The sequence below is a fragment of the Mustela nivalis genome (assembly GCF_964662115.1).
Source record: "Mustela nivalis genome assembly, chromosome: 7".
NCBI lineage: Eukaryota > Metazoa > Chordata > Mammalia > Carnivora > Mustelidae > Mustela > Mustela nivalis.
In genome coordinates this window covers 143,218,200-143,241,400 of record NC_139026.1, presented here as the reverse complement: position 1 = coordinate 143,241,400, position 23,201 = coordinate 143,218,200, and the positions used below count along the sequence as shown (strand labels likewise).

General features: G+C 45.6%; 1 protein-coding gene across 6 annotated transcripts; it reads right to left on the bottom strand.

Moving 5' to 3' along the window:
- Positions 1-838: 838 nt before the first annotated feature.
- Positions 839-21,463, bottom strand: LOC309868606 (prostaglandin F synthase 1-like). 6 transcript variants are annotated; one of them, XM_082738661.1, is made up of 12 exons: positions 21,151-21,352; positions 20,286-20,413; positions 19,452-19,518; positions 16,036-16,158; positions 14,155-14,322; positions 10,524-10,640; positions 9,746-9,823; positions 8,460-8,582; positions 5,639-5,748; positions 4,754-4,919; positions 4,129-4,208; positions 839-1,853 (listed from the first exon to the last, which is right to left on the bottom strand). In XM_082738661.1, the coding sequence occupies exons 4-12, from the start codon at positions 16,120-16,122 to the stop codon at positions 1,811-1,813; spliced, it is 972 nt and encodes a 323-aa protein (XP_082594787.1). In that variant the 5' UTR covers positions 16,123-16,158; positions 19,452-19,518; positions 20,286-20,413; positions 21,151-21,352; the 3' UTR covers positions 839-1,810. The 6 variants fall into 6 exon arrangements, with proteins under 6 accessions (XP_082594787.1, XP_082594788.1, XP_082594786.1 ...); XM_082738662.1 differs by lacking the exons at positions 20,286-20,413; positions 21,151-21,352 and adding an exon at positions 21,384-21,463; XM_082738660.1 differs by lacking the exon at positions 20,286-20,413.
- Positions 21,464-23,201: the final 1,738 nt, after the last annotated feature.

The following is a 23,201-nucleotide window of genomic DNA, read 5'->3' as shown; positions in this document are numbered from 1 at the left end:
TTTCTGGTTTCTTATTTTATCAAGCACTTTTTAATTTTGAGATAATTATAGATACACAGTAGGGTGTAAGAAATAATACAGAATATCCCATGTAATCTTTACTTAGTATCCCCTCATGGTACCATCCTGAAAAACAATAGCACAGAATCACAAAAACCAGGGTTTTGACATTGATGCAATCCACTGATCTTATTCAGATTTTCCCAGATTTATGCTGATTTGTGTCTGTGATTTTTTTTTTTCACGTGTGTGTTCAGGAATACTTCACCACAATCTAGACACAGACCATACCCCCCTCTCTCTTGTGTTCTTACTCCCTCCTTTTTCCGCAGCTTGACTGAGACGCAGTTGATAGATAAACTCTATGTATTTAAAGTGTACCAACACAATGATTTGGCAAACATGTTCATTATGAAATGATTCCCACAATCAGGTTAATTAATACACCCATCACCCCAGATGGTTAACAATTTGTGTGTGCGTGTGAAAGAGAACACTTAAGATCTAATCTTTAAGCAAATACCAATTTTACAATATACTATTATTAACTCTAACTACCCTACTGAATGTTAGGTCCGTGGAACTTATAACAGAAGTTGTGCCTGTGACCAACATCTCTGCATTCCCCCCGCCATGACGACACGAATGTTAGAATTTTTTGTCGAGTCTATCCTTTGAGATTCTTATTTCTTTTTTTTTTTTTAAAGATTTTATTTATTTATTTGACAGAGAAAAATCACAAGTAGATGGAGAGGCAGGCAGAGAGAGAGAGGGAAGCAGGCTCCCTGCCGAGCAGAGAGCCCGATGCGGGACTCGATCCCAGGACCCCGAGATCATGACCTGAGCCGAAGGCAGCAGCTTAACCCACTGAGCCACCCAGGCGCCCCAAGATTCTTATTTCATTTATTGTTTTTTTCAGTTCTAAAATTTCCATTTTGTGTCTTCTATTTCTTTATTGAAATTTTCTATCTTTTCATTTGTTCCCAGTTATTTGCCATTGCTTGTTGAAACATTTTCATGATGGCTGCTTTAAAATTTTTCTGATAATTTTCATATCTTGGTCTTCTTGGTGTAGGGCATCTGTTGCTTGTCCTTTTTCACTGGGTTTGATAATCTTGTCCTTGGTATTATGAGTGATTTTTAATTGAAATATGGCCTTTTGGTATTGTGTTTTATTTTTTAAATTTTTTTAAATTTTATTTATTTATTTGACAGAGAGAACACAAGTAGGCAGAGAGGCAGGCAGAGAGAGAGGGGGAAGAAGGCTCCCCGCTGAGCAGAGAGTCCAATGTGGGCCTCCCAGGACCCTGGGATCATGACCTGAGCTGAAGGTAGAGGCTTAACCCACTGAGCCACCCAGGTGCCCTTTATATTGTGTTTTAATTAAGTTTTAGATTCTTTTAAAAGGTCTGCTAAATTTGTGTAGTGTGGTAAACTCACAGAACAAAAGAAGAAAAAGATTCTTATGGACAAGTAAAAAGCTTGAAAGTATACTAAATGGTTAGCTTTTTTTGGGGAGGGGACTATGATCAAAGGATTAACATTTCAACCTCAGTGACACAGAAAAAAGCAAAATATACTAAAAAGCTAAGGTAGTAAAGGTCAGGTTGTTTGATATGTATTTTCATTGACTTTGGGGGGGGGAGTAAAGACAGGGTTTAGCGACTTTTATTTCCAGATCCAGGGACTAAAGCCACATTCAGCCTATCAGGCTGAACAATGTGGGATAAACCAGATACCGTCTCATCCGTGAGCTGTTTGCCCATCATCAACCAGAGTCCAAGAACTCCAGGGCAACCAGACACCGCTGTCAATTCTCATCATAGAATGGATAATCTGGATGACTAACAAATCTAGAATGTAAAGGGAGAGACTTAGTCAAGTTTGTTTCTGGCCTGGGTAAAGGGAGGTTTCTTTTAAACTGGTTTAAGTATGAATATTAATGGAACCTTCTTTTTGGATAGGTACAAAGGCACCCGGTTTTACAATAATCAGGTCCCACTGCCTGACACTGTTAGGGATACAACGTAGAGAATATACTTACCTACTCATGATCACAGGTACAAAAACAAACCGAAATGTCGCCTTTTTGCAGGTATTGTAGTAGTCTACAACCTAAGGAGATAAGCTCTTTGCGTTGCCATTTTAAACTCCGAAGAGGGCAGAAATGAATTCTGGCTCTTTTAAAACCATGACAACCTAGTTTAATCCATCAAGTTAACAAATATTTCAAGGCAATGACGAGGAGAGTGACGAGACTGTCACTGTGGTTCAGTTTCTTGCAAGCACTTGGAAGTAATTGATCTACGTCTTGGTGAGAAAGTACTTGGGGTGGATACAGTGGTTATGATATAAGATACTTCATCGGGGGTTTTTATTTTAGCAAGGGAGGTAGACCCCCCCCATATATAGTAATAATTTTGAGATAAGAAGTGCTAAATCACTAAACAATTGATTACTAATTAAAATGACCAGTGTTAATTGCCAAGGAATACTGCCCGTGTCTCCACTATCTGCCCTTCCCTCTCTATCATATGATGGTATTATTCATTCAACAAGCTTTTATTAATGACTGGGGGAGACGGTAGGTATTTAAATCCTGCCCTAGGAATCTAACACTTCGAAGGAGGTCAATAGGAAATCAACAACATAAATCAATAAACGGCATGGGGTGCTAATTAGGAATGTATGCCAAAGGGAAAACGAAGTTGAGTAGAGACAAAGGCGTTGCTGGGCAGAGTTGCGTTCCTAGGTAAGGTGAGAGAGAAAGCACCACGGAGGTGACCCCTGGGGGAGGACATGAAGGAGGTGAAAGAGTGGGCATCCAGCCATGGGGAGGGAGAGCGTTCTAGGCAGAGAGGACAGTCAGTGCAAAGGCCCTGGGATGGGCCTGGTGTCTGTGCAGAACAGCCAGGCCTTGGGGCTGCACTGGTGTCAGCAGGCCGAGAGCAGAAGGACATGGAGGCGGACAGCGAGGCCCCTGCAGGTGTCGTAAGGAACTTGGTTTTCACTCTGAGTGAGAAGGCAGACTACCAGATGTCAAGAAAGAGGAGTGCCTGTCCACTCTGGCCTCCAGGTGTGGACAGGAAGTGCCAGCTCTGGGAGACGGAGCAGACGGCAGATGGCTACCTGAGCAGGAAGACTTTGGGCTGTGTGTGTGCGTGTGGGTGTGCAGCGGGGGGTGTCTGCACATCCCATAGGAGCTCAATTGTAGACATGGTGGGTTTGAGGTTCATATTCCACACCCAGGTGCTGCTGAGTAAACAGATATACCAATCCTCATAGGTCTGGGCTGGATCTAATTTGGGGAGTGTGTATTTATTTAGATGGTGTTTAAAGCATGAAACTGGATGAAATCGCTGATGAGGTCAGTGCAGATAGGAAAGAGAAGAAGTCCAAGGACTGAGTCTCTCCAAAGTTAAGAGGTCAAGTGGATGGAGAGGAGCCTGCAAAGAACATGAGAAGGACCAGCTAGGGAGACCAAGGGAACACAGACAGGATCTGGGGAAGGAAAGCCAGGAGCACGTTTCTAGGAGGAGAGAGCGATCCAGCAGCTAAGACAAGATGAATGAGGAGAAAAGGTCATGGTGGACCATGAGGAAAGAGTTTTGGTGAAGTGGAGAGCAGGCGCCTGCTTTGTGTAGTTTCAGAGAAGGGAAAGCGTGGAGGGAAAGCCTGGAGGCAGCAAGTATAGACTTCTTCCAGAAGTTTCCCTGTGAAAGGAGAAATGGTGAGCGACTCCAGAGTGAAGTTGGAGTCTTCTCTGCTCAAGAGAAGATTTTTGGTTTTGGTTTTAAAGATGGGAGCATGTTTGAATGCATCTTGGAATCATCCCAAGGGAAGGGAAAAGTTGGTGGTGGAGGCAGACTATGGGATTTCCCCAGGTTTCCTAAAGGCCACTGAATAGCAGAGAGAAGGACAGAAGTCAAAGGTATCTGCAGGGAACACCAGCCCCTGGAATGCAAGTGGGGCGGGGACAGAGGACGGGAGAGAACAGGGAACATGGGGTCGGAAGGTCAGAAGGAAAAATGTTTGCCAGCCACTTCCTAAAAGATGAAGCCCCCCTCTGTGGATTGAGACCAATGGAGTCCCTGCTGCCCAGTGTCTACAGCTCACCGAGCTACTTACTCATCTGGAAAATAGCGAATGTTTTTGTTTAGGCCATCCAGACTTTCCATGTCCTCTGGTGTCAACTGGAAATTGAAAACCTGTCAGAAACATGAGAGGACGGATTCCTTTTCCCTGCATCTATGACTGCCCCCGTCCCTCTGGAGACGTCCCTCTGTTTATCCAGAGATCGATGCAGGTTTTATGAGATGGTCATGAACCTGGGGTTCATTCCCCTGCAGGAGTGTGGCAGTGTGTCCACTGAACCCACAGGCCCCTCGGGGGCACCGGGCGGGGGTGGGGTGGCTGGAGCACAGGAATCCCAGACAGGGTCAAGCCCAAATCACATCCCATCTAACTCCTTCATTTCACAGCTCAAGAAATCAAGGCCATACTGTGGGGTTTAAAAAAAAAAAAAAAATGGGATCAGGACCCAAACCTGACCCTCTGGAGTCCTTTCCCAACACCAGCTTCCCTCTTTGGAGTAGCCGGAGGAGAGAACAGTTACGTACGGCCCTCAGACACATACAGAACACACGGAGCTAAGCTTTGTCCAAGCAGAGCTCAGGAGCCCCACAGATAACCCAGACCACAGGGAAGTGAGGTGCCTCCAACAATCCCCAGCTGCCCACGCCCTACCACATACCTGGAAGTTCTCCTGAATTCTCTTCTCATTGAAGCTCTTGACCAAGGCCGCCAGGCCCCGCTGCAGCTGGAAGCGCAGGGCCACCTGGGCGGGAGTGCGCCCATGCTTTGCGGCGATGGCGTTGAGCACCGGATCCTTCAGGAGAACAGGACAGTTCTTGTTCACCCTGGAAGGGAGGCAGAGGAGCTGTGTGCCTGGGCTATGTGGCCGCTTGCTCTAGGGGTGCTTCCACCTCTGAAATCTGCCTTGTTACCCTCTGGCTGTCTTCACCCCTGTTTCTGCTTCTTTTGGTAAATCCAGACAAGGACCAGAGAAAGAAAGACAGAAAAGGACTCTCAGGTATTCTTTTTTTTTTTTTTTTAACATTTCTGAGAAATATGGCAGAAGATTGGATAAGTCAAGAAGATAAAAATGTCCAAAGTAGGACCCAATAATCTCCCTCATTTTTTAAGAATTATTTTAGAAGAATTTCAAAAATGTTTCAGTGAATGACCTGTTTTATCGAGGGCTAAAAGGTGCATTCTTACATTGCTCTTCAAGAGATAAACTGAGACTTACAGAAGTTGTCAGTTGCCTCCTCTCACTCAACTATACTCAACTATCAACTGCCAGAATCGTGGTATGGGCTCCCTTTGTCACTCTTGAAGGCCAGAGCTTTCAAATTGCGGGAACATTCTCATCAGTGATTTTATTGCCTAATAAAATATTTTACTGGCAATATTTTATTGCCTAATAGTGTTATTCAGTCATGACAACGTAGGCTCGTTAAAGGGTTTCCAGAATGGATTACTCCTGCTGTCTACCGTCAACCTTCCCCCGAGGACTGAGCAATAACTCCAGTACCTATGGTGTCTGTGGTTAGAATAAGTGTACAGAGGTCATTACCACTCCTTCCTAAAGTCAGTCCCTAAGGCAGCGTATGCAGTCAGGATGATGTCCTTGGACTTGCAGAACTCCCGGAGTTTGTTCTGGTTGAGGTAAGGGTGACACTCCACCTGCAAAACGCCAGGCACAATGGTTGAACACAGGACCACAGCCACCAGATGGGTGAGGAACAGATAGGGCTGCACCACGTGGTGGCAAGTGCATTTTGTGCACACGATTGTCACCCACAGCGGTACCAGTGGAGCGGCCTGAGGCTGACCCCTGATTACCACCCAGAGACAGCACAGCAGCGCTGAGAAACATGCTCAGTGCTCAGAGGAGACAAGCTTCGGGGGAGCGGTTGCCTGACAGGCTCAGTCTCTCTGACTGGAGAGCACAAGGCAGGCTTGGGTCAGTCTCACGCACTGCTGGTGTCTACAGAGGAGCAGCTCTGCCTTTCCTAGTTATCCTCAGCCTCACACTGACCTCTTCTCTTCGCAGTCGCCCCACCTGGAAAGCAGTCACTCCTCCTCCACATCGGAGCCATGTTCGTTAGGCCAGTTTGGCTCCACAAGCCAGAGTGCTTTCCTCTTTCCCACCACACCCTACTGCAAGGTCTCCGCGTGATCCTAGGAGCCTCCAAATGCCGGCCCTGCTCTGCACCCCCGCACCTGTTCCCTTCCCCAGGCTCAGTCTGGTCCCAGGTGTAGAGGGATTTGGGACTTCTGGCCCCTTTACCATCACGTGGAAAGAAATGGCTAGTTGTTATTCATCAGAAACTGTTACCAGTGTCGTGACACGCACACACTGCTAGTAGAGAGGTTTCTGTGCCGTAGATGGTGATCAGTGGTGCTGTCACCTGACTTTCCATCTGACTTTCTGTCTTCCTTCCATGCACCTGGAGAGCAGGAAATCCAGAACCTTTACCCAGAATGCTAACCGCCTTTTCTCTGCTTTCTAGTCCAGATCTAGGTGGGCCAAGACTATTGCCCCAGGCATGGGACAGGTGGGCTGAGGACCAGCTCAGCTCAGCTGGGGACTCTTGGGCTGGCCTTGGCTAGATTCCCTTCCATCAGATCCTCAGATCAATTGGGCTTGAGTTAAACCCCAAGTGGTTAGGCTGCAGGGTAGTAGTCTCCACTGTGGGGTGGGCCTGAACAGAAACAGAACGTTCTGGCCATTTTTCAAGCTGGCCACTTCCCCTTCCCCCTGATAGAAGCATGAGTGTTCACTGGGAAATCCTGGTAGGGTTTCTGGAGGTACAAGCTATGAAAGTCTGGGGACCATCCCATAGATGAGCCCCCTGGAGTCTTCAGCTCTGGTACTCTGAGCCTCCAGCAAGTGAGCAGCTCTGTTTGACGCTTTCCTGCCCCACGGGGACCCTCGCAGTGGCTGTGTTCCTGGGAAGCCGCAATTCTCTGCATCTGTCTGTCTGCCTCTCCAACTGTCGGGGCCACAGCTTGCCCTGTGACCTCAATCCTCTGATGGATTGAGAGAGTAGCTGGTTCTCCATTGGTCCAGCTTTTTCATTATTGTTCGGATGCAAAGGACAACCCCGTCGCTTCTTACAAGCCCGATCCCAGACCAGAGGGTGCCAGAAGCACTTTCTACTGCACACCTTTCTCGTGGCTTTTCCCCTGATTCTGGTGGTCAGATCAGAAGGAGCAAAGATCCGGAATGAGATGGCTTGCTGGGCCAGATGAACTCTCTGGGTCACGGCCGCACGTGTTTGCGGCTCGGTCAGCACCCCGCACAGGGAGGAAGGGGGGCGGATTGTACGCAGGTCCACAAGCCAAAACCAGGACCCGGGTCCACCTGACCTCACCCACCGTCCATGACGGAATTTTTGCCTCACAGGTCACAAGGAACTACACTCTGCCCTAGCTCTTCGGGCCCGTGTAGACTCCCCACTAACCAATGGCCTCCACTTGGCCACGTTCTGTTGGCCCCGTAGAGCTCAGGGTCACTGCAGAGGTTGCGACCACTCAGCTTCTTAATTTGTCACCACTACGCAGGTCAAAACCAGTTTCTTTACTTTCTCCAAACCCATGATGCCCAAAGTGGAGCTAAACCTCTTCAGCAACGCAGAACACAACTTTTTAGAATTCCCATTTGTATTTTTCATCCAAAAATAAGCCTCACATGTATTGAATACATAAACTGCCTCTCCCTCCCGGTCAGCCGGCCCGTGAGAGGTTTTAAAGGACATGATGTAGACATGGTGAGGGTGGGCCCTGCCGAGCGCAGACGGCCGGCCGCTTACCTCCCGGCTCATCGGACTTCTCACCTTATTTTCTGAGACGAGCAAGTCGTTCGTGTGGCTTATTAAAGCAGGTTTATCTTGACAAGGGGATTTCTTAATTTTTTTTTTTTTTACTTGTAAATGTGTTTTTGTGTTAAAATACACCAAACCTAAATTTACCATTTAAAAAAAAAAAAAAACAAGTTTACCATTTTGGCCATTTCTAACTGACGGTTCAGTGGCGTTCACGTATTCACGCTGTGGTGGGCTGATTTCGTACCATCGGGTCTCGGTGGTTGCCTCATGACACAGAGCTCAAAAGAGCTGCCCCGCTTTCCTTTCACGGGACGCTCCAACTTCGCTGACTGGAGAGGAGAAAGCTCGGCGGCGCGTTAGCTTTCATTTTCCAGGACCAACCGCCGTAACACCTAGTCCATTACGTTCCAACCTGACCCTTGGATGTTTTTTATGAAGCAATGTGGCCTTGGACCTGTCTCAACAACCTGCCATGCGCTCTGTTCTCTGCAGGAGAGGGGGAGGCTGCTGGGGGCCTTGCCGGAAGGAGGGAAAAGGAAGCTGAGGCGGATGGGCCCGGCTCACCTGGTTACAGACCGGCTTGTGCTTGAGCCCTGGCTTGTTCAGGATCCTCTCCAGGTGCCTGCGGCTGAAGTTGGACACGCCGATGGACTTGGTCAGCCCTAAATCCTTACACTTCTCCATGGCCTGAGGAGGAAGGGGTGTGAGGAGCGACCCGTGTAACTCGCGGGGGAAGCGTGATGAACGGGGGTGGGCCCGGCGTGGGGCCTGGGGCCGGGAGAGACCCCGAGACAGAGCAGGGAAAGACAAAGCCTCCAAAGGTGCCAGGGTCAATAAAGGGGAAGGAATTAACCACGTGGGAGAATGACAAAGAAAATAATAGGAGGAGAAAAACGAGTCAGAAGATAGAGTAAGTAAAGAAGGCAAGACGTTCAAGACGGAGCCCAAAGGGCCAGGGTGATTTTTAGCTGACATCTAGAAACCCGGAAAACCCTGAGCGACGGCAAAATGGGCCCCAGGAGAACAGGAGGTGCAGCCCAGGAAGCCCAGGAAGCAGGAAGGAGACCATACCTGCCCCCAGACCACTGGCTCCCTCTTTTCCCTTTGACCTCATTCCCTATGAAGGTTACCGAAGTCACTCTGGTCCAGTCACAGGCCCCCTTGCTGCTCTTGAACATGACACGTTCTCTCTCTCCTTAAAAACCACAGGGCCTTGGGCGCTGTGGAGTGGCTCAGTTGAGCGTCTGCCTTTGGCTCAGGTCATGACCCCGGGGTGCTGGTACCGAGTCCCGCATCAGGCTCCCTCCTCAGCAGAGGCTGCTTCTCTCTCTCCCTCGGTGCTCCCTCTCTCTCTCTTGCTCTCAGTCTTTCTCAGGTAAAAACAACAGCACGGGACCTTGGCCTTCCTTCTACGTGCGTCACCCTCCCTCCAGGCACCCACACGATCAGTTCCTTGCCCACTGCTGGCTGGCCCAGGAGGCCCTACCCTGCCCATCTGCATCCCGTAGCTGCCCTGGTGTTCTCGGTCCCCTTAGCCAGCTTATCCCTTCCCATTCCTCCCCCATGCCAGAGCACCTTCCTATCCATGCGGCCGGACATCTTGATTTGCTCCCTGAAGCAGCCCGAGAACTTAAAAATACTCAGCACTGAGTACACCATAGGCACTCAAAAAGTACTTGCTGAGGTATTGAGTGGGGGAGACGTGAAGCCAAGGCAGAGGGACATCCAGGGACTCATCCAGGGCTACGTGGGAGCAGAATTGGACAAGACACACATCTCCCGAGTTCCTTGTCCACCCTCTGTCTCCCAGCACGCAGGGACATAGGTGGCATCTTTGGGGCTGTACTCACCTCCCATGTGGCACAGAGATCTACTGTGTCAAAAATGACTTCTCCATCTTTGTCCTTTGGGATAAATTCCTCCCCAGGCTGGGACACAGAAAAGAATGAGCGGTTGTAGAAAGCTATCTTTGGCCTCGTCCAAGCCATCTAGAGCCTACAGACCTTGAAGCTTGTGCAACAATCTATTCTTGTTCTTGAAAGAAATGGAAAGATGAGGGTAGAGGGAAAGAAAGTACCCGGAGGAAGTGTCCTTCCTAGAAAGTGTGCTTTTAACTGCTAAGGGTTTAATAAATATTGTTTGTGTCAAGGGCAACTTGAGACACCCAAGGCCCCATCCTTGGGAGAAGTGAGGGTGATGCCAGTTGGGAGCTCTTTGGCCCCCAACCCTGTGGGACAGGAGGCTCCCACCCCCGCTTTCCACCTGGAGGGGCCTTACAAGAGCGTGACTCGTCCGCATCTCCAGGCCTGAGTTCCAGACTCACTACATCTCTTGTGCGCCAACTGGTCTCCACACTGGGACATTCCCCAGACAGGAAAGGACAGAGGCTGAGATTCAGGAACATGGGGTCTTGAAAATACAGGCAATGCAGTTACAAGAGTGAAGCAAAGCCATGGAAACCAGTGAACTCTCTTCACTCTGGGGCTGGAAGGGAATATTAGAGCAGAAAAGAAGGGGAATCTCAAAGTATTATGCATCTTTCCTCCTCATCTTTATTAACTATATCCTCTGTTGTATTCAGCTACTAGTTGTTACGTTGATCATCAATGTAAAATAACTTTTGCTAACCTTCAAAGCTACTGGGAAATGAATGAGATAAAGATTCACATAGCTCAACCCAAGCTTCCTCAGAGATGTGTCCAGGCTGGTTCGAACCAATTCTGGCCGGAAGAAGGTTCCCCACACCTGCAGAGGTTGGAAGAGAAATGGTATGAGATGGGTTTTTTTAAGAGTCTTTAGGAGAAATAAAGTACAAAATTCACTATTCGCGATGCAGACAAGATACTATATAAAGACTCCACCAAAAAAAAAAAAAAAACTATGAGAACTGATAAATTCAGAATCCAGTAAAGTGGCAGGCGACAAAATTAATATATAGAAATCTGCTGCATTTCTATACAATAAGGATGCAGTAGAAAAAGAAGTTAAGAAAAGCAATCCCATTGATAATTGCACGAAAAAGAATAAAATTCCTAGGAATAAATTTAATCCAGAAGATAAAAGACCTGGTTTCTGAAAATTATAAGACCTTGATGAAAGAAATTAAAGATGACACAAAGAAATGTAAAGACATACCATGCTTGCAGATTGGGAGAATTAATATTTGTCAAAATGTCCATACTACCTAAAGCAGTGTACAGATCCAATGCAATCAGGCTCAAAATACCAACAGCAACTAGAACTAGAACAAGCAATCCTAAAATGTGTCCATCCTTATGGACAAGTCTCCTCACATGTCTCTAAAATGTGTCCATACTTATGGACATGTCTCCCGAGGCATGGGAAACAAAAGCAAAAGGAAACCACTGAGACTACACCAAAGTAAAAAGCTTCTGCACAGCAAAGGAAACACTCAACAAAACCAAAAAAGCGACCTACAGAATGGGAAAAGATATTTGCAAATCACATAGCTGATAAGTGGTTAATATCAAAAATACATAAAGAACTTATACAACTCAACACCAAAAGAAAAACATAATCTGATTAAAAATGGCAGAAGACCCGCATGGACATTTTTCCAAAGAAGACATGCAGATGGCCAACAGGCACATGAAAAGATTCTCAACGCCAGAGAAACCCAAATCAAAACCACAATGAGATACCGCCTTGCGTCTGTAAGAACAGCTAAAATCAACAACATGAGAAACAATAGGTGTTGGCGGGGACTGGGAGAAAGGGGACCCTCCTGCACTGCTGGTGGGAGTGCAAACTGGCACAGCTGCTGTGGAAAGCAGTATGGAGGGAGCTTCCTCAAAAACTAAAACTAGAAATGCCATATGATCCACTACTCTAATTCCACTTTGGGGTATTTACCCAAAGAAAATGAAAACACTAATTCAAAAAAGGCACATGCATCCCTATGTTTATTGCAACATTGTTTACAACAACCAAGATATAGAAACAATTCAAATGTCCATTGATAGACGAAAGGACTAAAAAAATGGGATATATAGGTATATATGTAAAATGGAATATTGTCCATAAAAAGTGAAATCTTGCCATTTGTGACAACATGGATGGACCTAGAGGATATTATGCTAAGTGAAATAGAAAAAGAAAAATGCTATATGATTTCACATATATGTGAAATCTGAAAAGCAAAACGAATGAACAAATAAATGGAAACAGATTCATAAATACAGAGGAGAAAATGGTAGTTGGTAGTTGCCAGAAGGGAGGGGAGGCAGGGAACGGGTGAAACAGGTGAAGGGGACCAGGGAGTACGGACTTGCAGTCATACGGTAAGCAGATCATGAAGAATGGAGAGTATATACAGTCAACAATGCTGCAACAGTGTTGTATGGTAACGGATGGGGGCTACACTTATCGTGGTGAGTGTTGCGTAATGGAGACCTGTCAAAACACTCTGTTGTATGCCTGGAGCTAATAAATACTGTATTTCAACTCTACTTCCATAACAAAAATGCTCTATCTTTTAACTCCATGTCAATAAAAAAATTGTTTTATTTTAATATGGCTTAGTTGATTGACGCATCTGGGGCTTACTGCCTCCCCTTCTAGCCTGAGTAAAACCAAATAAAACTATTTGATTCAGCTTTAAAAAAAAAATAATCAAATGGCAAATAAACAAGCGCAGATCCACATGCCGTCACTGGGAAGTGACAGATCATCCCGGCAAGCTTCTACGTTCTGTATCCTTGCAGCTTCCTTTTCATACAGAATGAAGACAATGAGGTAGAAATGGACAAGTATGGCCCTACACAGAGGGTGTCAGACTCTAGAATGTGAAGGAATTACTTGGTCTGTCTGTACAGAACACACCCCTGGGTCCTACCTCAACACAATAAATCGCAGTCCCTGGAGACTGAGCTGGGAAGTTGCATATTAAACAAGAATTTAAGAAATTAAGAAGCTGTGATTCAGAAAATTGCACCTTGACTGTATTAAATGATCCAGTGTTCCAGAGATAAATGGACCCTATAGGGATTTGAGGGGAGGAGGGCACTTTAGTCAGCTTATTTTAGGAAGTAATAGTGTAAGGAAAATCAACCAAATTTGCTAAAGCCAAGGAAACAAAAGGAGACAAGGAGATGAGAGTAAGACGGTGATACCATGTCTAACACGGTCATAAAGGAAGCTTCATCTTCTGGAGTGAAAAGGGAGAGATACCTGTTCACAGACCTGCCTAGGATTCACTTGTGTGGACTTCAGCCCTCTCTTCATGGACTATTTCACCTCACATTTAAATATTTGGTTCCAGGGCGCCTGGGTGGCTCAAAGTTAATCACCTGCCTTCGGCTCAGGTCATGATCCCAGAGTCCCAGGATCGAGTCTCACACTGGGCTCCCTGCTCAGTGGGGAATCTGCTTCTCCCTCTGACCCCCACCCCAATTGTTCTTTCTCTCTCTCTCAAATAGAATAAAATCTTTTAAAAAGCTATTTCTAGCAGTAATCAGCTCAATGCACACTACTAGAATAATGCCTCTTGGATTCCCTTTCCAGTCTGAATTAAGCATGTAAGTTCTTCTATTTCTTTCAGATATGATATCCATGGATATGAGAAATACTAGGAGAAAATGGCTCACAAGTTTAAATATATATATGTGTGTGTGTGTGTCTGGACGTCTGGGTGGCTCACTTGCTTAAGTGTCTTAAGTTTTTTTTTTTCTTTTTCTTTTCTTACCTTATTATGTTATGTTAGTCACCATATAGTACATCATTAGTTTTTGATGTAGTGTTCCAAGAGTCACTGTGCATGTCCAAGTCTTGATTTTGGCTCAGGTTAAGATCTCAGGTCATGAGACTGAGGACAGAGCAGCCTCTGTGCTCAGCAGGGAGTCTGCTTGAGAGTCTCTCCCTCTCTCTCTGCCCCTCCCCCTGCTGACGTGCATGTAAACACTCTCACTCTCTAAAATAAATAAATTTTTGTTAAAAAGTTAACAACAGGGGCACCTGGGTAGCTCAGTGGGTTAAAGCCTCTGCCTTCGGCTCAGGTCATGATCTCAGGGTCCTGCTGAGCAGGGAGCCCGCTTCCCTCCACCCCTCTGCCTGCCTCTCTGCCTACTTGTGATCTCTGTCAAATAAATAAATAAATTCTTTTTCTAAAAAAGTTAACAATGTACATAAGTTCTTTCACAAACATTAATTTCATCCTTGTGGTAGTTCTCTTTTCCAACATCATAGAAAAGAGAACTTCCACGTCATTATTCACAGACACCGAGGGAACTATACACAGAACCTTCGTCGTGTAGAATATGTCCTCTCTCTTCACGGTGCCATCAGCAATCTTCTTCCCGATGGCCCTCCCGATCTCTTCCTCATTTTGATACAAATAAGCCGAGTCAATATGGCGGTAGCCTACATCGATTGCTGTCTGGACGGCCTCTTCCACCTTACTCTTCGGGACCTAGAAGACCACAAAGACAAGGACCTACTGGATTCTGGAATGGCCAGTTCCACAAGCAGAGGTATTCTGCAGAACCTATTGTTTTGCTAAGGGCTGAGAGCTAGAGGCGACAGAGGTAAATATTTAGAACCTTAGCAGTAAATGTTTAACAACTGATTCTCTGAAGAGAAGAAGTCCTGACTTATGGCATTTGCTAGTTTCTGTGGTGTAAATCCTACCACCACGGCTAACTTCAAGCTACGAACACTAGGAGAAGGTGCTCACCATCGGATCTCGTGAGCCCATAAGCTGACCCAACTTGTCACTGGTTTTAACCCCCCTGCCTCTGGATTTACATGATCTGTGGGTTTAGCCAATCTATAGAATTATAGTCCAAGTTATTTCAGTCTGTAAGAGATTATTACACTGATGGCAATTCAGGAGTCTGAGACGCAAATTATCTCTCAATTCAATGAAAGTGCAACTGTACACAGAATAAATTAATGATTTACCTATGGCAACTTGGGAAAACACTTCAAACAACCTTTGAGGAAGGATAGAGATGTAAAAGAAAGTAAACTATTCTTTCATGCAAAAATACCTCGTCATTAAGTGTGTTGTTATGGTGGTCTGTAGGTGACACTTTCTCCTACAACCAGGAAACGACTCGGTTATTGTTCTTAGCTGCCTACGGTTCTGCTGGACCGCCAGGATGGGCTTTCCAAGTTATCTGTAACTTCCCCTCTCTCTGATCCTCCTCTCCCTCACTTAAAAGGTCTCCTGGGGATATTTTTTCATTCGTAACTCCCAATGACACAGACTTAAATAAGAGCCCAGTCCGAGGAAAAGCAACGCTCTGTGCTAGCGTTCTTTCTGGGTCCTCAGCATGACATCCCATGTGACTCTCGTGCTGGAGAATGAACCCTACAACTTTCTTCTAAATAATTATAACCTCCTCCACCAAGAACTGCTGACAATGCGCTCTTGTAAATTTGCAATGTTCAAATGCAAGACATGCATGGCGTTCAGTGTTTCAAGCAGAGAGAGAATTTCCAAGGGCTACTTGGCTCTCCCCACGGCACAATCTTAACAACCTGGCCTCTAAGAGCATATTTCCATTCCAGACCACCAACACGCTCTCTAACATGAATCTTGTCTCTCTCCAGGTCCTTCAGCGGCTGAGATTCCTCTAGGTATTCTATGACTGCTGGTGGACAGAGAGCTCTTGGACCCTGGGCGTTACAGAGAAACTTCATGACAAGCAAGCTTGCTGTTAAGTCCCTGCCTCCTGGGTCTCATCGATTCCAATGGACTGTGAATGGCTACACAGGACAGCAAGTGAAAGGAACAGAAACAACCCTGCCCACTCCTGGACTGCTGACAGATGACACACTTCCATGTCCCTTGATAGAGCGCCAGTCCAACTGTGATCCTTGGACAAGTAGCATCAGAGTCACTGGGTAGCTTGTTAGAAATTTTTGAGCTCTATCCCAGATCTACTCATTCAGAACCTTTGTGGGTGCAGCCCCCAATCTGCATTTTTCACAAGATCCTCGGGTGTTTTATGCCTATTAATATTATAAAAGCACTGACTTAATGCAGTAAATAACCTAACCTGGAAGGAAGGTTAGGTTATTACCAATGGAGAGAATGAGGCCCTAGTGCATTTCCTGAATTATGATTCTGGTAAGGACCCTTGTCTGCCACTCTCCATCTCCAATGTCATTTGACTACCTGACTAGGAGCAGAAGTGCCAAGTCCCAGCATAGGCATGAGGTGTCCGTCATTCAGCCTTACAGAGCAAACTTTTATTGGATTCATCTCTTTGCACTCTTCTGGTTTTTAATTAAAAGAAATCTGCCAAGGGGAGAAAATAATGAAATTGCTACTTTTAAAACAGCTTTAATGAGGTATAAGTCACATACCATAAAACCATCCCTTTAAATTACCCAAGTCAGCAGTTTTTAGTCCATTCACGGAGTTGTGACCAATATACCATTTTAGAACATGTTACCACCACCCCTTCTAAGACCCAATACTCATAGAAACAATTCCCCATTCCGCTCTCCCTTCAACCCCTGGAGACCTCTTTCTGTCTCTTTGGATCTGCCTATTCGGGAAATTTTATGCAAATGCACTCATACCCTATGTGGCATTTTGTGACTACTTGCATTCACTTAGCATAATGTTTTCAAGGCCCATCCACGTCATACTGGGTAATGTACTTCATTCTTTCTAATGGCTAACTGGCATCCCTTAGTACAGATGTGCCACATGCTTTTTATCCATTCATCAGTTGACAAACATTTGGGGTTTTTTTCTGCTTTTTGCCTATTGGGAATAATGCTTGAGTAAACATCCATGCACATGTTTTTGTGTGGACACACATTTCCAGTTCTCTTGGATCTATATGTAAGCCTGGAACACTGAGTCATACAGCAAACCCAGATTTAATGTTCCGAGAATCTGCCAAGTGCTTTCCAAAATGGCTGTACTGTTGACACTCCACTTCTTGAGAATTCCAATTTCTCTACATCTTCTCCGACAACCATTGCCCATTGTTTTTTGTTAATAGCCATCCTGATGGCATGAAGTGATGCTGTGGTTTGATCTGCACTTCCCTGACAATGCGCAATGTGGAGCATCATTTCATGTAACCCTTAGCTATTTGCTTATCTTCTTTGGAGAAATGTCTACACGAGACCTTGCCTGTTTTTGAATTGGTTATTAGTTTCCTTTACTAACAGATTGTAGGAGTTCCTTACATATTTTGGAAAGGAACTTCTTATCAAATATATAGTTAGCAAATTCCAAATACTTCCATTCCAAAGAACACCTTTTCTCTCTGTTGATGGTTTCCTTTGCTGTACACAGGTTTTTTGATTTGATGTAGTTCCACATGTTTATTTTTGTCTTATTGCTTATACTTCTAGTGTCTTATTTACGAAATCCTGATCAATGTCATTGAGATTTCCTCCTATGTTTTCCTCCATAGTCTTAAAATTCTAGGTCTACTTTTAAGTCTTTCAACCATTTTGAGTTGAATTTGATGACCCCAAATCCATTTGTATTATTCTAACATGGACTTAGAATGATTAATCTCTGATCAATTTTGTTCTTAAACTATTTAATGAAGCTCTAACCCTGGGCCTACCTCCATTTCTAAGTTTGAATTGATGAATTAAAAGCACAGTTGAGGGGCACCTGGGTGGCTCGGTTGGTTAAGCGTCTGCCTTCAGCTCAGATCATGATCCCAAGGGCCTGGGATGGAGCCCTGTGTAGGGTGCCCTGCTCAGCAGGGAGTCTGCTTCTCCCTCTGCCTCTGCCCCTCCCCTGGCTGTGCTTACTCTCTCTTTCAAATAAATAAAATCTTTAAAACTAAATAAATAAATAAGCAATTGAAACCCAGGCATTATCTGCTTCATGATATGTTAACAAGGCAAAATGCACAGGCCTCCTAAACAGTAATTTTGAAAAAAAAAATAATAATGATGTTTATTCAGATTTTATGATGCTATGGAAAATTATTAAATACATATATTTTTAAGCCTTATCTGATGTTTCCAAGTCAATTTCTCAAAAGGCAATGCCACATCGGTGTTTACACACTGATCAACAGAGCATGAAAATTCCTAGCTCCTTGACCCTGTGGCAGTATTGTGATTCCTCAGCGAAAAATTTCTGAACAGACTCTTGGACTGTCACCCTCCTTTTCTAGCATTGTACTATCCACAGTACAAGAGGCTGACTAACGCTGTCAGGATAATTTCTGGATTCCGACTTGTTAATCTTTTCCTCTCCTCTCCTGCCTAAATCGGGTGCATTAAAGCATTTCCTTTCTCTTGCTTCTCAAAAAGGCACTAGACTCCCAGGAAGTCTATTCTGCCGTCCACCTTGCTTATACATCAGAGACGGGCACGACATGTTTGCTAACTACACACACTGTGGCCATCTGTGCAATCCATCCCAATATCAAATCAACACGCTGCACATCTGAAACACGCAGCGGTATACGCCAATGATATACCTCAATAAAAATTACTTTTCTGTGGGGCAAGAAAGAAAATGCACATTAAAAATGAAATACCACTTTCACGAGTCTGTTTAAATTGTGTATTCCCTAAAAAGATCAGCTACAGAGATGGTGACGTGAACGTAGTAAATGAAGATTTCACTGCAGAAACAAGGTATACACGGGTATGAAACTCCGAATGTTGATGATTACTGTGACAGTTATTATTTTATGGTGATTTTGGTCTCTGTTCTGGAGTACCCAATTTTTAAGATCCCTAAAAGCTAATGTATTATTTTTGAAGAAACAGATTAAAATGTATTTTAAAAGTCCCTGGGTTTGTAGATTTTATTGTGTAATTGGTCACAGTGAACTTGCCAGCAGGTGCCCAGCCTGACCAGATTTGGAGTCCCCAAACGCTTTCTCAGCCTGTCCCCTCCTGGTCTCCTCTGCTCAGACCTCGCCTGTCATTACCCTCCGACTCCTTGCCTTGGCCCCACCACCTAGAACTGTTCCATCTCTGCTTGCTGAGTTTAGAAATTCTTCCAAGACCTTTGAGCTTGCCCAAAGCCAGCTCAGCAACTTGCACCTTCTCCTTAAGTTGCATAGTTCATGCCAGGGATTGTTCAATTATGAAACACTTGTGGGTATTTTCTGGACTTTGATACGGACTGCTGCCTTGATTCAGGGCCTGAAATTCCTATGGGTACTGATTCTCAAAGCTCTCAAACCTCAGTTTCTATTTGCCTGATTTCTCCCTATTATTTAAATTTCCTTTAGCCAACTGCTTTAATAAAGTAACTGTCAACATAGTATAAGATATTAGTGGTTGACAATACCTCACCCTGTAAGAAACGTTCAAATGGAAACATGGCGAGCTCATACTTCTAAAATTCTATTGAAGATACTGTTTCTGGTCCTGTCTCTCCTAAAGGAGGCAAACAGGATCCAGGAGCGTCTCCACCGACCCCTAATTCTCATGCGTGATACCAGTGACCAGAGTTTACTCGCTAGCTCTGTTCCTCTGAAAGTAAATCTGCCTTCTCAGAGAGCAGATATTTGTATCTTGCATCCTGAAAGTTCAACACAGAACTGAAACCAGAACCGAGGCAATCGAGAACTGGAAATCGAGGCTTACCACGCCAGCAACAAGGCTGATAAAACAAGGTATCCAAGGAAGGAAGCCTGTCAGATCATCTGTGACGCTTTGAAAATGAAAATAACATTAACATCGTTATTTGGAAGAAACTGATTCTATGAAAGGCCATGAGTTCGCAATTAGAGTGAAAAAGAGGAAATTAGTATAAAGGTTAGGAAAAGGCGGTTGAAATATTAAAGTAGGACGAACACAGATAAAATATGTTGAATTTGTCACTGATTTTACTAAGTGAGGTCCCTAACCAAAGATAAATGTGTCATCCAAATCTCGCCATTTAGGCTAATTTTTTGGTTCCAAAACGCTTTACTTCTGAATACTAAAAGTTGGAAGTCACATAATTTTCAAGTATCATGAAATATTATCCATCTTTTGGATTTTTCAGCCATTAGAAAACATGTCTAAGTCATTTTTAGCTTGTGGGCAATGCGCACACAGGTAGTGAGTCCTGCCCACTTTGTGGGTCTCTGCTTTATATCATTAGTAGACATTTATAATATCTACAATTATCTTTCTATCGATTAGGTCTTAACTGTGATAAAATCTGCATAGCAATGATCATCATTTTGACGGTCCAGTGCCATTAAAGGGATTCACAACATTTTGCAACCATCAGCACTAACTCTAAGCAAGACATCTTTGTCATCCCCAACAGAATTCTGCGCGTGTCCAAAAATTTCCTTCTGGCTCGTTCACTACCGAAGTGTAGAAACACAACTGATCTTGTCCTCACAGTAATTGACATCAAGCACTGTGTAGCATTTCCCACTGCTTTTCTTTCCTTTTCTTAGATCCCTAATATTCACTATAACACACCTGCTAATTTCAAATATTGAAGAGCTCTGATGGCCCAGGACCAAAGGAAAGCTGGTTTCCTGTGAACTTCAAAGCCGTGGTTCTCAAAGCGGAGTCACAGGACCCACGGAGGCCCCTGCGGTCCCTTTCTAAGGCACAAGAGAAAGACTATCTTCATGATGCCAAAGGGCTCTTTTCCTTTTTTATCCTCATTATCTTACAGGTCTACAGTGGAGTTTTCCGTGCTTTACGTGGTGTGGGTTGTTGTACCAGATGGAGTGCAGGAGCGGACTGCATATTCCAGCTGTCTTCTGTTTGACCCCTCACTCAACTTTCAAGAAATATCATACAATATCACTCCTGATCCCTAATGGGCTTAGGAAATAAACTTATGAAACTTATGAAAGAAGAAATAAACCTTGTTGCACATACAAACGTCAAAACATTGCATGGCAAAGTTCACTTTCATCAGAGTTAACAGGCAAACGATAAATCTGGAAAATATTTATCAACTGGATGAAAGGGAGCTTATCTATATAACCTCAAAGAGCTCTTAGAAATTGGCCAGAGGGGCACCTGGGTGGCTCATTGGGTTAAAGCCTCTGCCTTCAGCTCAGGTCATAATCTCAGGGTCCTGGAATCGAGCCCCTCATCGGGCTCTCTGCTCAGCAGGAAGCCTGCTTCCTCCTCCTCCTCTCTCTCTACCTACCTCTCTGCCTACTTGTGATCTCTGCCTGTCAAATAAATAAATAAAATCTTTTTAAAAAAAGAAAAAAGAAAAGAAATTGTCCAGAAAAAGACAAACAGTTTTCAAATATGCTGAAGAACACAGATGGCACGGAAGAGCGAGCCAAACTCCCCAGAGATCAAGGACATTCTGATTCACCGGCCGTTAGGGAGAAGCTCCACTGAGTCATGACAGATGTCAGCTAGAAGCCATCCGGGGAGCAGAAATGAAAGCGCCTTGTGCTGTCCATCCTGGGTGGGAGCGAGGAGATCGCGATCTCGTCTGCTTCGAAAAGGTACTGAACACTGCCTTTGCAAAGGAGCCCAGCAGCACCGACTGAAAGCCAAGGTGGGGGGGAGAGAAGGAAAGTTTAAAGGTCATTTCATACTCACCGCGGCCACTCGGGGCACTCGGCGGGAGCCCTGGGGTTGCAACCGGGCAGAGCCATGGACACCAAGAGCTTATATTGTGGCTTTCCAGAAAGGATCAGGCAAGGTGAGCAGGCTTGGGATTGGCTGGCTCCACTGAACATTATATGGTGTTCCCTGTGACCAGCAAGACACTGTGACCAGCCTGGAGCTATTTGGTGCCTCGACACTTCTGGATGGGACAAGGTTTACCAAGAAACACCAAGTTCCCATTTTATGGGTATTAAAATGTCAGCTTACCAAAATTTAAAGTCTGTCTGAGATGCCTGGCGGGCTCAGTCGGTGGAACGGACAACTCTTGATCTCAGGGCCATGAGTTCAAGCCACACATTGGGCGTAGAGACTACTTTTAAGAGAATAATGATAAAGTAGAATAAAGTATGTTTACATAGTTGGCCCCATTATACTGTAGCATCCCATGGCCATTAGGTGCACTCGGGGAATGGGGTGGAGATTGCCAGGGAGATTTAGGTAGTCGAGACCTCAGTGACAGAAGACACCTGGAGGGTATAGGGTGAGATCTGGTCACCACGCATCCACAGCAGGGAAGAAAATCACAGCACGGGTCTCTTCCTAGGATGGTAATTACAAGCCCTTGACGCACATCGCAGAGCTGGGCGGGCCCCTGGGCGAGTATGAAAATAAATCCATGACACACTGGGAAATGTTCAGGGCCTAGAGTGACACAGAAAGAAGGGAAAGTATGTGAAACTTGCTTTAGAAACAGCAAGTCCCTCACGGGGTGACTCTGCCTACATCATTCCTGTACATGTAACAGGAGGTTCTGACAATTTTCCAGATACTCCCATGGTCAGTCTCGGCGAAGCCAAGAGCTACGTCATTTCAGCAAGTGAGCCTTGTCCTTGATTTAAGCCAATGGCTGGTGGTTGTCTCCACCATTCGAGTGATTAAAGCCTCGTGCATTTGCCCTTTGGGCTCTGCAAGTTTTGGCTGCCATGCTCTCCTCTTTGGAACAGGCAACACCACTTCCTGAGGAATCTACCTTCACTGGGTGAACCATCCTTCCTCCCTGGATGAGTCCTGCACCTGGCTTTGGCAGAAGGATGCTGGCCGGATGCGGGTGGAGATCCCGGAGTAAAGAGGGAACCAGGGAACGGCAGCGGATCCATGAGAAAGGGGGCCCCAATATGGCGGCATGGAGGGCGAGGGCAGGCACGCGGTCCACAGGAGAACCCAATCGGCTGATCTCGGCAGTGATTACGGGAGAGGGTGACGTTAAGGGAAGTCCATGATAGAGTCAAGAGTGGAGAAGGACAGCAGGTGGGAGACCACAGACACAGACTGACCAGCGGGGACAGTCCTCTGGGGGCATGGGAGCGATCAGTGGGAGCCTGGACGGGACGGAGAGCAGGTGGGCCTCCACAGGGGCTGTCCACACCCACGTAAGTGCCCTCCCCCGGCACGACATCAGTGGGCTAATGAGAGCAGGGCAGGGTCAGTAAAGTCTGCTGGGACCATTGGTGGTACCTGCTGGTATCGCTGGGCTCGAGATCTGGACTCGGAAACATCGGGGACATCTCCAGGATGGCAGAAGTCTGACCTGCTTGTGGAGCTGTGTCCGAGGCTGACGACACAGCGTTTTACAGGAAGCACGCAGGAGGCTGCTGTACACGGAGCCCGTGTACCAAGGGCAGTGGGTAAACCGCACACAGTTTGCTCAGACAGGTGCGCTGGGCGTGTACCGGCCCGTGTCATTAAGAGTGCGGGTGAGTCCACTGTAGGCGCTGTGGGCTCCTCTGCAGTTCCCATCCGCCTAGGGAC

What these genes read in the sequence shown, in the direction of transcription:
- LOC309868606 (XM_082738662.1), bottom strand. Translation starts at nt 16,122, where the DNA reads ATGAATCCAATAAAAGTTTGCTCTGTAAGGCTGAATGACGGACACCTC. An exon ending in ACATATTCTACACGACGAAG is followed by an intron (nt 10,641 to 14,154) that starts GTTCTGTGTATA and finishes CAACCTCTGCAG; the next exon opens with GTGTGGGGAACCTTCTTCCG. An exon ending in ATCTCTGTGCCACATGGGAG is followed by an intron (nt 8,583 to 9,745) that starts GTGAGTACAGCC and finishes CTTCCTCCTCAG; the next exon opens with GCCATGGAGAAGTGTAAGGA.